The sequence below is a fragment of the Sus scrofa genome, chromosome 10 (assembly GCF_054392235.1).
Source record: "Sus scrofa isolate SSC_HxYL_T2T_F1_AM1 chromosome 10, Sscrofa_HxYL_maternal_Yorkshire_Landrace_v2.0, whole genome shotgun sequence".
Classification (NCBI taxonomy): Eukaryota; Metazoa; Chordata; class Mammalia; order Artiodactyla; family Suidae; genus Sus; species Sus scrofa.
Genome location: NC_139392.1, coordinates 67,680,972 through 67,695,655, shown reverse-complemented (window position 1 = coordinate 67,695,655; position 14,684 = coordinate 67,680,972). Strand labels below are relative to the sequence as shown.

Sequence of the window (14,684 nt, the reverse complement as noted above, 5' to 3'; positions counted from 1 at the left end):
ATTTCAGATGTGACTCCTCGTATAATTTTTAGCCCAAATAGTCAAAATTAGAACTTTTAATTTTTATAAGCCCCCAATTATTAAACACTAAGTCATATGAATGAGAAAAAGAATGACCAACACAAAATAACGAAAGCTTCTTTTCCAGCCACAAATGATAATGGAGAATTGTGTTATGCAGAGAAATAATAAATAGCATTATATTCAAAACCTCTGCAAAAGCTATTTTTGATTAGACTATATTATTTACTTTGAAATATGCAAGTTTGGCAGTCACATGTTCTTTTCTCTTTTTTTAGCTTTTTAGGGCCACATCTGCAGCGTATGACAATTCCCAGGCTAGGGCTCCAATAGGACCTGCAGCTGGGGCCTTTCGCCACAGCCACAGCAACTTGGGATCCAAGCTGCACCTTTGACCAACACCACGGCTCATGGAGATGCTGGATCCTTAACCCACTGAGAGAGGCCACAGATCGAACCCACATCCTCATGGATACTAGTCGTTTTCGGTACTGCTGAGCCACAACGGGGACTTCTGAAAGTCACATTTTCAAAGTTACCTTCCTCCCTCCCCTCACCCCAAAAGACTTATGCACAGACTGGAATCCAGAAATGAAAGTGAAAAGTATAGATACTGATAATTTCCGCTAAATTTTCAGAACACTTTCAGAGATATGACACAATGACTAAGAATAAAACAAGAGTGTCATATTTTACTTTGTTTGTTATATACATTAAGGTACAATAATTTCTTCCCTTTATGGTCCTTCTCTTTCTCTTCAGAGATAAGCTGCAATTTACTTATTTTTTAATAAGAATTTTTTTGGGGGGGCCGTGCCCATAGCATGTGGAAGTTCCTGGGTGGGGGACTGAACTTGTGCCCTAGCAGGAAACTGACAATGCCAGGTCAGTCGATAGCTGCTACAGTGACAATGCCAGAGCCTTAACCTGCTGAGCCACCAGAGAACTCCTAACTGTAATTTAATTCTTTTGACAAAAAAAAAATTGTAGATGAGATCAACAAAATATAAGAGGAAGTCAGAACGGTTCATCTGTGTGTACATATATGACATAAGCATGTGACTATCTGTATACATAGATATACCTGCTTTCATTGGTACTTAAAGAGGGAGGCACAGCCCCTCCAGAGACGCCCCCCCCAACCAGCCACCCTCCCTTGGTTCCACCAGACAATGCCGGTGATTCACCAACCACAACAGAGAAAGTGACCTCCTCCCACTACATTTTTCCTGGGAAAAACTGTGTCAGCCATTCCTGGCAGGGAGCTGGCCCATCGCAGGGTGTGGTAAAAAGCGGGTGATCCTCTAAACTTCCCAGAAGCCAGAAGCTGCAGAGGAGTGGCTCTTTGTAACAGGTAAGAACCAAGGCTGCAGGGAAGTGTTTTCAAAAAGACTTTTCAGAACTGCTTAGATTCCGTGGTGTTTATTACCGTCCAAATACATGAAGTTCTGATGAAATAAGATCATATGGTACAGATAAAAACAGGCCATGAAAGCCCAGAGTCGTCTTAGGGCCAAACTGCAGACCACCCAACAGTTCACATTTTAGGCATCTGAAATGCTAAAAAATAGATTAGGTGGCTTCTGAGAGAGAGAGAGAGAGAGAGAGAGAGAGAGAGAAAAGGGGAAAAAAGGGAGAGGAAAAGAAGGGGGGATTGAGGGAGGAAGAAAACAAGAAAAAAACATTTAGGAAATGTTAGCTCATAAGAACGACTTACTTAGAAAGAAGGGATAAATGCATAAGAAAATGCATAAACTTTGTGCAGGTTAATGCAATAGTAAACAGTAGAATACACAGGCCTCATAATACTTCTTGTAATGGCATAATACAATGTCTCTAGTGCTTTTTAAAAATATGCAGACACTAATTAAGGATCATTCTAGATAAAAATACGTATCTCTTTAAAAGGGACAGGGAGGAGGGTATGGTCTCAGGGCAGACCCCCATGGACGTACAAAGAGGAAATTATGGGTTTTTTGGTTATTCTAGTGGATATGGCAGCAAAAATTTGTCGTAAGGATGTTGGCTGGTTTTGAGAGGGTTATTTTCCAATATAACCTTACAGCTACATTTGTAGAAAGAAAATCTTGGTGAAAAGAAGTTAATTTTATTAACCCTGAAAAATGACTATACTGACATCTCTTTCTAAGATAAAATAAAAGTAGCTGAGTCATGAACAGGGAAGGGGTGTGTGCTTTAAAGCAGATGTGAACCCTCTCTGGGTTCCTCTAACACAAAGGGATACAGACTCTTAAATACAATAAACTTCCTTAAAAATCTGCCACCCAACAATTGTTTACATCATAGAAAAATAGCATTTTTGTAAAAAGAAATATAGTTACTTTGTTAAAATGGTCTATTTTAAACCAGCAATTATTTTTCATATAAAGAATTTCTAGACATCCATATAGGAAATAAAAATAGATAATACTGAGTGCAAAGCAGACAATGGCATATTTGCAAATGCTCAAAGTATTTCACTGCCAGATAAATAATACTCTTAGTACATTATAGTACAAGTGTTTCATCTTTCAGGAAATCAAAAGCAGCTGCTTTTATTCTCAGATGGCGAGTTACACCTAAGTAAAGTGACTTCAAGCAGCAGAAGGCCAAACGGATTAGAAATGGATCAGATATAAGCGTTCACATTTCCCCCGAGACTCAAGGTGCTAAAACACTGAGCCATGGCCTACACCCCAAACTCCTGAACACGACTGGGGGCCACAGGCCACGGGGACCCGGAGGGTAATTTCTGACATTCACGGTCCTTTCAGCATCACTTACTATATCATCACAGCCAGATCAACGTTTACCAGCTGGGCCCAAACCATGAGTAAAGAAAAGCTCTGTGACTCTTGTCTATATACAGGTATTAACTCTTTGTGCTAGAAAAACAGAGGGGGGGGTCAATGAACTACGGCTTTTATTTCCAGGGAGGGAGTCTGCGAGGGCTGATGAGTTTCCTGGTGGCAGTGAGAAGGGATGTCACAGCCCCATTCCCAGCCTCTTCCTGGGCAAGTGGGGCCCAGGGGCCAGCTCAGAGGTAACTCCATCGGCAGACCACAGCAGCCTCCCCACTTCACCGGCAGCTTATCACACCCTCTCCACTCTGCTAGGGTCATACGAATCTGCAAAAAAGAAAGCAAGGCAGAGAATGAGCAGTACATTCAGCTGGTCTGTTTTCCGTTGAATCCTCAGACAAGAAATAAATATGCATAGGGAACAAAGTCCATGAACATAGAGATGTTCATTTTCAGACATTTCCATCTATCTAATTTTCACTGAAGAGTGAAAAGCTATGGTCAAGAAGCTATTTTTACTTATGTATTTATTTATTTAATCTCTTTAGGGCCACACCCAAGGCATACGGAAGTTCCCAGGCTAGGGGTCGAATTGGAGCTGCAGCTGCCAGCCTACACCACAGCTATAGCAACACGGGATCCGAGCTGCGTCTGCGATCTACACCACAGCTCACAGCAAGCACAGGTCCAAGCCACCTCTGTGACCTACATCGAAGCTTGCAGCAACACTGGATCTTTAACCCACTGATTGAGGCCAGGGATCGAACCTGCATCCTCTCCGATACTAGTCAGGTTCGTTAATGCTGAGCCAGGACGGGAATTCCAAGAGGCTGTTTTAAAGGGACATGCATGGCCACCACCTAATCACAGATGGAAAAGTGTGAGCTGCTTAGTATCTTGATGGTCCCTTCCTGTTGTTCCTAGGGGAACATAATTAACTTTAAAGGCAACTCTTGTAAACCAGCAGTGACGCATGTGGCTGATGCTAAAGGAGGTATTGTGTGTGTGTGAGAGAGTCAGTTGCAGTTCTAAGGAAAGCTGGCTATAGAAGGTGCATCCCTCAGAGCAGCGATGTCCCAGAAGGGCGGGAGGACCCTGAGACACCCAGCACTGGGTTGGCAACCAGAGCCCTCCTGTTTCTGACCCCGCGGCCAGCGGGCCCAGAGCTGCAGGCTTTCAGCATGCAGCTGTGTGTAGGTCTGGGCTGCCACACTGACCCATACTATAGCCCTGACACTGGACCCAGATGGCCAGTGTTTCCAAATCAGGACACCATGCAAAAGAGCAATGGTCCCTAGACTGTCACTAAGGCTGTGGCTGAATCTGGCCATCTCAGGAGTCAGGGGCCTCTGGCATATGTGCCTCCTATGGTCAGAATTTCCTGCCTCGGGAGTTTCTGTTGTGGCTCAGGGGTTAAGAACCTGGCTAATATCCATGAGGATGTGGGTTCGATCCCTGGCCTCACTCAGTGGGTTAAGGATCTGGCGTTGTCACAAGCTGTAGCATAGATCACAGAGGCAGCTCGGATCTGGCATTGCTGTGCTTGTGCTGTAGGGCGGCAGCTGCAGCTCTGACTGGACCTCTAGCCTGGGAACTTCCATACACTGCAGGTGCGGCCTTAAAAAAAGAAAAAGAAGAAAAAAAACTATTCTAGAACCATGTCTTCTCAAAGCCTCGTGGATGGTGGTACATTCTGAAGGCCACACAGAGTCCCAGTTCCCTGGCAACAAAACTTTTTACTGCACCCTCCCGCCTTGAATCCCCACAATGCATGTATGACAGGCTGCCACACAGGTGACAACCAAGGCAATGTGTGTTGTGCTCTGCCAGACGTCCTACACCAGGTGGGATAGGCTCTCCTCCTCCTAAGACATTTAGTGCACCAATTGCCCACCTGGATAAAAACAGGCAGCGTTGGCTACGCTTATCACCACCTGCTGTGATGACCCAGGGTGTCACCCTGAGGTGACAACTCTGTGCTCCATCAGGCCAGCCTGTGCAGATTCTGAGGGACCTCCTGTGAGCAGAAATGGCCTTCTCTGGGCCAAGAAGGAGGATCTATGGAAAGGGCACGCTGTCGACTGGGGAGCGGCCTGGAGGAGACTGAGCGCCTATTAAGCCTTGGGGGACAGACACTGGGCACCCAGGACCCACATGAAGGCAGGTACAGAGACACCTGCACAGAACGGGCCCGCCTGACACGGATGCTGATGCTAAGGGCCCGAGACAGGGAGCTGGGGAGAGAATTCTGTACAATCAGGGGCACCCTCTTCAGATCCCAGGGAGATATGGGGTTGGGGGGTGGTCTAGGTCCAGTAAAAATATGATGTCAGCCACATTCTGTTAGTTTAAAATTGAAGGGAGCCATGACAAAGCGAGCAAAAGTTAACAGGTGAAATTAATTTTAATGATGAATTTTATTTCACCAAATGTATCTAAAATATTATCATTTTAACAGGGAATCAATATGAAAGTTACTGAGAAGTCTTAGGGTTTTTTTTTTTTTTCTTTTTTAGGGCCACACTTGTGGCATATGGAAGTTCCCAGACCAGCAGTCAAATCGGAGCTGTAGCTGCTGGCCTGCACCACAGTCACAGCAATGCCAGATCCTTAAGCCACTGAGCCAGGTCAGGGATCAAACCCATGTCCTCACAGAGAAAATATTGGGTCCTTAACCTGCTGTGCCACAGCGGGAACTCCTATAACCTTGTTTTAAAATTTCAGAACAAAGTCCAAGGTTCGAGTGGTCTGTGAATTCAGGAGCAGTGAGGTGGGTCCGGCACCCTGGGACAACAGGTGCAGGGGTCGGGGGGGCGGGGGGGCGGATGGAGCTGACAACTCTTGTGTTAAAAATGATTAAAATACGGTGAAAGGAAAAAGCCAAAAGCTTACGAGCTACTGGGCTACATTGTAATTTGCGAAGAAACAATGAGTGAGAAGGTTAACAGAGGTCAAACGTTTTACTACCTCTATGGAAGACCTCTCAGAAGGACTGGCCTTGGATATTGAGGTCTGGTGACCATCACGTGAAAGACTGACTGAGGGTCACCTGAGCCACTGCATGTGTAAGACCTTGTCCCTATGGTGTCCTCCTATGCGGCCACCTAAGGAAGCCTGGGGAGCTGTCACCTCGAGGCACTCTCTGCCTTCAGGATTTTGTTGTTTTTTTTTTTGTTTGTTTTTGTCTTTTTAGGCCCTCACCCTCTGCATATGGAGGTTCCCAGGCTGGGGGTCTAATCAGAGCTGCAGCTGCCAGCCTACGCTACAGCCACAGCTACGCCAGGTCCAAGCTGACTCTGCGACCTACACCACAGCTCACGGCAACACTGGATCCTTAACCCACTGAGCAAGGCCAGGGATCAAACCTGCATCCTCATGGATGCTAGTTGGGTTCACTAACCACTGAGCCACTATAGGAGCTCCAGGGTTTTGGTCATTTTATTGTGTGTACCAGACAGAGAGGCAAGGAGTAATTAAAATTTCAAAGTGTTAGAAGCTATGGTTTTAAAAAAAATGTGAAGTAACGGAAGCTTTTTTTTTTTTTTTTTTTTTTGTCTTTTTGCTATTTCTCGGACTGCTCCCGCGGCATATGGAGGTTCCCAGGCTAGGGGTCGAATCGGAGCTGCAGCCACCAGCCTACGCCAGAGCCACAGCAACGCTGGATCCGAGCCGCATCTGCGACCTACACCACAGCTCACGGCAACACCGGATCGGCAACCCACTGAACAAGGGCAGGGACCAAACCCGCAACCTCATGGTTCCTAGTCGGATTCGTTAACCACTGCACCACGACGGGAACTCCCAGGAGCTGTTTTTAATGGCTGGCTAAAATTAAAGCTGACATTAGGTGTGTATATACGTGTGTGACTGGGTTAATCTGCTTCAGCAGAAATTGATACAACGTTGTAAATCAACTATACTTTAATAAAAAAATTTTTCTTAAAAATTGACATTTGGTGGATTTTAATCAACTAGGTGTTTTCAGATAACTATCTGACCCCATCCACGAGCCAAATGGTCAGGCTAGGAATTGAGGGAGTGCTTAAGTGAACTAGAGGTTTCAAGTAATAGACAGTCCTGAAAACACGTGGTCACGGACGGAGGCATAGGAACTTTTACAAACTGGTGTCTTTATCATAACAGGATGTGTCTTATTTTCAAATCCTTACAATTCTCAGGAGGAATGACAATATCATCCTGATTTTATAGGTAAGGAAACTCACTTTAAAAGTCTATGTTGCCTATGTCTCTTTAACCAGCCAGGGAGCATTTCGGGGGTCGGGGGAGGGGAGGCTTCATGCTGCAGCCTGGTAAATTCCAACGGCCCAACAAATGGGCCATGTAGCACTTTTTGACTGTCATGACGAAGCTTCCAGCCTTCTAGGATTCTCTTCCTCAGCAAAGACCAGCTCTATCAACTCACATGGTCCAGGAGGGCCCTGACAAATGGGTTCTTTCAATCACGTATTCTGCATCAGGGATGCAGCAACGCTGGTTCTCAAGAATCACTCTGCATTCAGGGGAAAACTTAAAGAGTGTCAAGCAGATTTTTGTTGTTGTTGTTCAACAAATTTTTGTGGATTCTTCTAGCTGAAACAAGTGATCTTTTCCATCTACTTTTAAACCCTTGGATTTCAAACTAGGAAGCAGAGCAGCAGGGCTGGTTGGGGCTGGGGTCCGGGGCAGCGCTGGAACACTCAGCAAGGGACGCAGTTTCCTCCTGCCGGCAAAAAGTTCCCCCCGAGTTCCTGCTGTGGCGCAGCGGGTTAAGAACCTGACTGCTGTGCCTCAGGTTGCTATGGAGGCACAGGTTTGACCCCTGGCCTGGTGCAGTGGGTTAAAGGATCCGGTTCTGTTGCAGCTGCGGCTGGGATTCAATCCCTGGCTCTGGTATTTCCACATGCCACAAATGTGGCCATAAAAACAAAAAGTTCGAGTTCCTGTCATGGCGCAGTGGTTAACGAATCCAACTAGTAACCGTGAGGTTTTGGGTTCGATCCCTGGCCTCGATCAGTGGGTTAAGGATCTAGCGTTGCCGTGAGCTGTGGTGTAGGTTGCAGATGCAGCTTGGATCTGGCATTGCTATGGCTGTGGTGTAGGCCGGCAGCTATAGCTCCAATTTGACCCTTAGCCTGGGAACCTCCATATGCCCTGAGTGCGGCCCTAAAAAGGACAAAAAGACAAAAAAAAATTTTTTTTAAATTGAGAAACAAAAAGTAAAAAGGTTCCCCCCACCGCCCCTGCCTCACCTGTAACCTGTAACGCGGACCTTCTGATGTGTACCCGCATCTCTTCCAATCGTTTCTAGGACATATAACTGATAATCCCCAGCGCGTGAACCAGAGATGGCGAGAGCTCTGTCGCCTGTTTGTGTCAGAGCCGAGATGTGAACTGGTGTTTGGAAGAATCACTGTCTCGGGAATCCACCTTCATTGAAGGCAGCGCTGAAGACGAGTGAAGGTGAGAGGATGCGGGGGTGGGGTGGGCACGGGCCAGCAGGGCGCCGTTGCCTGAACCGGCTGCCCTGGGACTTCGAAATCAAAGCTCAGGGGCTGTAAGAAACAGCAGTGGGGAGTTCCCAGTGTGGCTCAGCAGAAACAAACACTACTAGTATCCATGAGGGTGAGGGTTCAATCCCTGGCCTCGCTCAGTGGGTTAAGGATCCAGTGTTGCCGTGAGCAGTGGTGTAGGTTGCAGACTCGGCTCAGATCTGGCGTTGCTGTGGCTGTGGTGTAGGCTGGCAACTGCAGCTCTGGTTCAACCCCAACCTGGGACCTTCCATATGTTGCAGGTGTGGCCCTAAAAAGCAAAGCAAAGCAAAACAAAACAAAACAAAGAAATGGCTTTGGTTGGTGAACTTTTAGGGCTAGGAGCTGAGAAAGTGCAAATTGTTCATTCTGTCTACTAAACCTCTCAAATCTCATAAACGGGATGGAGGTGAAAGCAGACAAAAATGAGGGACAAAGGATTCTGAAAAGTGAAAAAACATTGAGGTATCCTGGGGTAGGTAGTTTATTTAATCAACCTGGTGTCTTTTCTCGTGAGGTTAGTGGAGTACTGTCGGTTCTTTGGGTGAACGCTTACTACTTGGGAAGGGAGCATACAGTACAATTGCTCTGGTCTCCTACGAGATTGATCAAGGGGCTGCAGCAAAACTGGAACATATTGCACTGATGTACCTCTTCCCAGTACGGGACCCCAGGACTGTTTACATAGAGTTCCATCTAATTGCTTACATCATTTCTACAAAATTTAAAACATACTACAAGAGGGAGTTCTCGTTGTGGTGCAGTGGATAAAGGATCTGGCATTGTTTCTGTGGTGGTGCAGGTTCGATCCCCTGCCCAGCACAGTGGATTAAGGATCCAGCCTTATCACAGCTATGGTAAAGGTCTCAGATGCAGCTTGGATTTGATCCCTGGCCTGGCAACTTCCATATGCTGTAGAGTGGCCAAAAAACCCCAAGTTAAAAACAAAAACAAAAACAAAAACCCCTGCAAGACCTTAGCTTTGTAAGAAAAGCTTCTGAATAATTCTTGGTAAAACGAAGACGCTTTTTAGCACCGAACTTCAAAGGGTCGACCTTTTCTTTTCTGAACCTGTAGGTTTCACCAGCCACCAACCTGGCATTTTTATGCTTTCAGGGCGTCAGAAGAATGCCCAGCGCCCATCCATCTGCCCAATTCCTCACCTGGACACCAGAAGTCCTGGCCGCCGTTCTCCTCCCTTCCTGCTGCCAGATGGCCCTCTTCCAGCGAGAGGGCGCCCTTAGGGTCAGAGAGCTTGTAGCCTGTGCCCGCCAAGCACCCCAGCCGCGCCCCAGGGCCCCTCTCAGCCTTCGGCTCCTCGGCCTCCTCTGCAGAGTCCATGCCCCGAGAGGTCAGGAGCCTCAGCCTGGACACGGAGCTCACCTCCTTCATCCTCAGCAGGCGGTCGGGGTCTGCCCTCCTGGGCGGGGAAGCCAGTTTCTCCTGTAAACTTTCAATCACTTTGGAGGTGCTTCGGAGCCTCTTTTCTGAGGCTGCTACACTGGGGGTCCTTTCTATGAAATGGAACAAGGTGGACCTGAAGGGCGGCTTTGTCTCCATGTCCCTGTGATGGAAGGGCTGTGACTCCAGGGGGCTGGGCTGAGGCTCAGGGGCTTTGCTGGGGCTGCTCATGCCCGAGGGCTCGGAGGCCTGGGGAGCCTGCCAGGCACTGTCCCTTTCGCCTACAAACAGAGGGCTTTTGGTCCAGCCGCACTTCCTCCTGCCATAGAAGGCGTCAGCGGGTGAGGTGAGGTCATCTGGCTGTGCTGGGCCGGACCCTGACTCTTGCCCAGGGGACTCGGGCTGGCAGGCGCCCCCACCAGGCTCTGGGTGCTGGCTCAGCCCTGTCCTCCTGGTGCCAGGCAGCAGGGACTCCACGGCCACCTCGATGCCCAGGATCCTGGCAGCCCTGGCTTGGAGGGACTCGCCTAGGGGGATTTCTACTGCAGTGGCTCCAGTGGGAGGCCCCGCTGGTTCACTGGCTCTCTGCTCCTGCGCCAGCGTCAGCCCCACGGACCGCAAGTCTGGCGCCGAGAGGCCTCGGGGCTTGCTGGCAAGAAAGGGGGATACCCCGGTACTCCCCTGCTCCCCAGAGCTGGCCTCTGGAGGGCTGGCTCCACTTGACTGCACAGCACTTGGGCCATCTGGGAGCTCCTGACTCTGTGGGGGCTCCCTGGGTGCAGCTGGGTCATGTCGGGGCACTGGTCGTGCCTCACTTAGCCCAGAAGACATCAGTGGTTTCCCAGGCCTCAGGTTGACTGCTGGCTCGGTCACTCCATCCTGGACCCCCAAGGCCCCCTGCTCTGAAATCACACTTCCACGTGGGGACAGCCAGGCAGCACCTGCATGGTCTTCTGCCCACACGGGGCAGGGAGAGAGAGGCTTCAGCTCCTCACTCCAGCTCTCAGACTTACTCTTGACTCTCCCTGACCTGAGTCCAGGGGCCTCGGGCACTGGCCTCCTTGGCGCCTCCTTCACTCTGTCCTCCAGGAAGCCCGGACGCTTGGGTGTGGGGCCGGCTGGGGCCTCCCTGGGCAGCTCACTGTCGCTGCCCTCACTGCTGCCATCACTGCTAGGACTGCTCTCTTCCTCCTCTTGAAGCTCCTTGTTAAAACTTTCCAACTGGCTGATCAAGTCCCAGGGTCGGCGGCTCACAGGCTTTAGGAGGAACTGCCCGAACAGCTGTTTGCTGTTGCAGGGGCCCGTGGTCTCCCCCTTGACCACCTCACCCCTGGGCACGGGGCTGGCTCCGCGCGCAGGGCTGTCCATGCACAGCTGGCCCAGGCCGGCCCTTGGCACGGGGGCCGGGTTTATGGCTGAGGAAGACCTTGAGAAAGCACTGTTGCTTGACGGGCTGAGGGACCCCTGACCTTTCAGGGGATGAGCCCCAGGCCTCTGGTTCTGGTCACTGGACGCCAAGGCCACGTGAATCTGAACTTCTTGGGGGGCAGGGTCCAAGCATCCTGGAGTCAGCGGGGCGTGGGGGGACCCTGCTACGTTCCCCTCGGGGAGGGGCTGTGGGCTTTGGGGTTCTTCAGTGAAGCTGGTTTGTGTCTGCTGGTCTCTGTACTGGTGCCCAGGCCACCAGCCAGGACACGGGGGGAGCTCGCTGTGTTTTGCAGGGTGAGTGAACCTGAGGCCATTTGTGTGCTTGTCTCCTCCTGGTCCTCCCGGGTCTGGTTTCGGGAGCCCCATTCTCCCGGCCTGGCTTCCTGGGAGCGTCTGCAGCTCTAGGTCGGTGGAAGGCAAGCTCAGCAGGCTGTGCACTTGCAAAGCCGCGTTCTTATCCAGCCCATTCTTTTTATCTGTGCCCTGTTTTAAGTCATTGCTGTTTGTATCTATGTCTGGCAGCTGTGATTCTGATTTAACTGGGATGGAGACCAAACAAAATATCGTCTCGCTCAGTTTTTTCTTTGAACTTTTCTTGGTCTGCACCCCAGTTTCGAATTTTCTGAGCTGGGTGTGAGTTTCACAGGCACTCTCGCTTTGGGGGCTTGCGGAGGCTGCACGGCTTTCTGCGTGTCCCCTTGTGTCAGGCCACTGTCTGTGTGTGACAACACAGTGGTCCCTTGGGTCGGGAAGGCCACCATTTTCTCCATCCCTGGGGAGCTGGCCCCACAGCCATGGGGGGCTGGGGTCTGCAGGGGCGGGGCCCCTCTCCTTCCCTGATGGGCCCATCAGGCCCTGAGGGCTCCTGACGGCACCCCCACGTTGCCCACTTCCATGCTCTGGCTCTGGGGCAGGGACAGGACCAGACCTGCAAGGCTGACTGTCCAGCTTCATCTCTTCCCAGAACCCCTGGGGTCGGGCCAGTTTAAGATGTCGTATCCGGGGGTCGTCAAAAGGAATGTAGACGATGGAGCCGTCATAAGCAATGCTGGGGTGGAGCTGCTGGGGGAGTCCGCGTGGCGAGCGGGGGCTAGCACTACACTCACTCCCGGCTGCTGGGGAGCCAGTGGGGAGCTGATGGCTGGCAGCGGCCTTCTCCATGCGATGCTGCTGCACACGGCGCCCCCCACCCTCGAGCCCAGGCGATGCATCCTCCACGCAAGGGCTTGACGTGTGCTGCAGGGGTGACCTGTAGGAGGGCGGAGGCACATACACCGGGGGCTCCAGGCCAGGGTCAGGCCCACAGAGTTCTTGCCTGGTGTCACTCGCTCTGGTCAAGTAGGAAACACAGGGGTCTGGCTGCTGGCCGTCTGCATAGCTGCTGTTTTGTTCTCCTGGCCTGGAGTGTTGGTGGGAGTCATGGGCTGTAGGCTTGAGGGGTCTCCCAAACTTGGGCCGGGGGAAGGGGCCCTTCTCGGGGTTCCTGGTGGCCTCCAAGTCATGAGCGCTTTTTGGAGGATGACGCAGCACTTTAGGAACACCTGCTAAATGTCCATCGCTTAACGGAATGGGAATTTCCATGCAACTCAGGCTCTCGGGGGAAAGAACTCGAGGCAACGACCGGGATTTCCCTTTGCTCTGGGACGTCAAGACGTGTTCTCCGAGCATGAATGGGTACAGGTCCTGAAACAACTGCTCCCTGACACCATCGGACATCTGCCTCTCCAATTTCCGCGGCTGGTTCCAGCTTCCCAGGCTTGGGTGCTGCCACTTGGCAGGACCCGCCGATCCCAGCTCTTCTTCCCAAGTGGCCTTCTTCATCACGTGCTCTGTCCTTCCTCCAACTTCCCATGGACCCTCCCTCGCGTGCAGGGGCAGGTCCTCTGCGGCCCTCGGGCCCGCCTCCTGCTCTCTCCTCCTCCAATAGGCGTGGCTGCGGCCGGTCAGGGGCTGAGAGGACCACGCGAGCACAGGCTGGTGATAAAACCTAGGAGACAGAGGCACGAAGATTACACAGAGGGAGGACACACACAGACCTCTCTGCCCCTGTGACCGGCATTCCAAGCCCGACTTCAGCCAGTACTTGGGAAAAACAGGCTCCCACCCATAGTATTGACTGACTTTAAAGGAAATGTGGCCCACTAATTACAGCTGTAGGGAGCCAAGTGTTCTGCCACCAGGGCCTAGGAGTGACAGCAAGGGGTCACTGGATGCCAGGGCTCTGAGAACCGTGAACTGCCCCAGGGACCCAGGAAACAGGAACAGCCCGAGAGGCCAGTGCTTCCCAAGGGTGGTCCTGGGCCCGGGAGTCCACACCCAACTCAGGCAAGAAGAACATGCAGTCTTTGGGAGTGAGTCTAGAAACTCGCTTAGAGGGTGTGCAGGACTCAGCAGGGTGACTGCGGACATGGGTCCCACCCTGGGTGCTGACTCAGCAGGGGCATCCCGAACCCATCCCCCAGGGGGCTTCTGGTCCCAGCACCCACCCGAGGACCATCACTGTGGGTGGGTGTCAACCACTACTGCTCAGGATGGGATAGGCAGGTGGGCAGCCAGGCACTATGCTTCTCCAGGTCCCCTCAGCTGTCCCCAGGGTGCATCCGAGATGGACCCTGAGCCCTAGCAGAGTCCCCACACTTCCCTGAAGGTAGGAGGTGCTCCGTGGGCTCATTAAACATGCACATCACCGAGTCTCTGCCCCAAAAGTTCACAATCAGTAGGTGTGAGTTAGGGTCCGGGTGTCCATATATTTAACAAGCTCTCAAGGACATCCCGTCTTCAGGCGACATGGGAAACCCCACTCAGGCCGACTTTGGGAACTGACAGAGCTCCAAGAGACAGAGCTCTCTGCCAGGCAAGGGACGGCAGCCTCAGGCCTGCCAACTCCAGGCTGCTGTCCACCGCCTGGCTGGACACCAGAATTTTCTTGCACTTCTTTAAAAAATACCAATGCCTGGGGCCCAAGTGGTATTTGGATCTAATCAGTCTAGCCCGGTCCCAGTCTATTTCCCAATCTTCACAAATGGTTCTAGCAGCCCTCCAGAGTTTAGAATCACCACGCTAAAGCAGTAAAGGAAGAATCTGAACAATGCTGCTAAACTGTGCAGAAATAAAGCTATTACCTACAAATAAGCAGGGACTAGCACCATAACACAGAAAACTCATTAGGTGGAAGGAAGCTTGGGGCACTCAACAATCTTGATTAACCAGGAGCTGAATAAAAAAGGTTTCAACTGTCAAAGCACTATTTGTTTTTTAAATTACAAAAGTAATATGTATGCCTTGTTGAAAATTTGAAAAAATACAGGAAAGTACAAAACTCAAAAAATCACTTGTGGTCTCTCTACCAAGAGACAGGTTTCTTTTGCTTTTTATGGTCACACCTGCGGCATATGGGAGTTCCTAGGCTAGGGGTCAAATGAGAGTTGCAGCTGCCGGCCTACTCCACAGCCACAGCAATGCCAGGTCCAAACTTCGTCTGTGACCTACACCACAGCTCATGGCA

The 14,684-nt window shown here is 50.8% G+C and overlaps 1 protein-coding gene across 6 annotated transcripts in view; it reads right to left on the bottom strand.

The window, feature by feature from the left end:
- Positions 1 to 1,427: 1,427 nt before the first annotated feature.
- The window catches only part of JCAD (junctional cadherin 5 associated), an 85,777-nt gene continuing 72,520 nt past the window's right edge, over positions 1,428 to 14,684 (bottom strand). For 2 of the 6 annotated variants that reach the window (XM_021064743.2, XM_003130706.7), the window contains exons 3-4: positions 9,514 to 13,166; positions 1,428 to 3,149 (exon numbers count right to left, since the gene is read on the bottom strand). In XM_021064743.2, coding sequence (XP_020920402.1) covers positions 3,115 to 3,149; positions 9,514 to 13,166 — 3,688 coding nt within the window. In that variant the 3' untranslated portion in view covers positions 1,428 to 3,114. Of the gene's footprint in view, positions 3,150 to 8,820; positions 13,167 to 14,684 lie in introns of those variants that run through there. The other 4 variants (XM_084980000.1, XM_005668090.4, XM_084979999.1 and 1 more) reach the window with 2 other exon arrangements.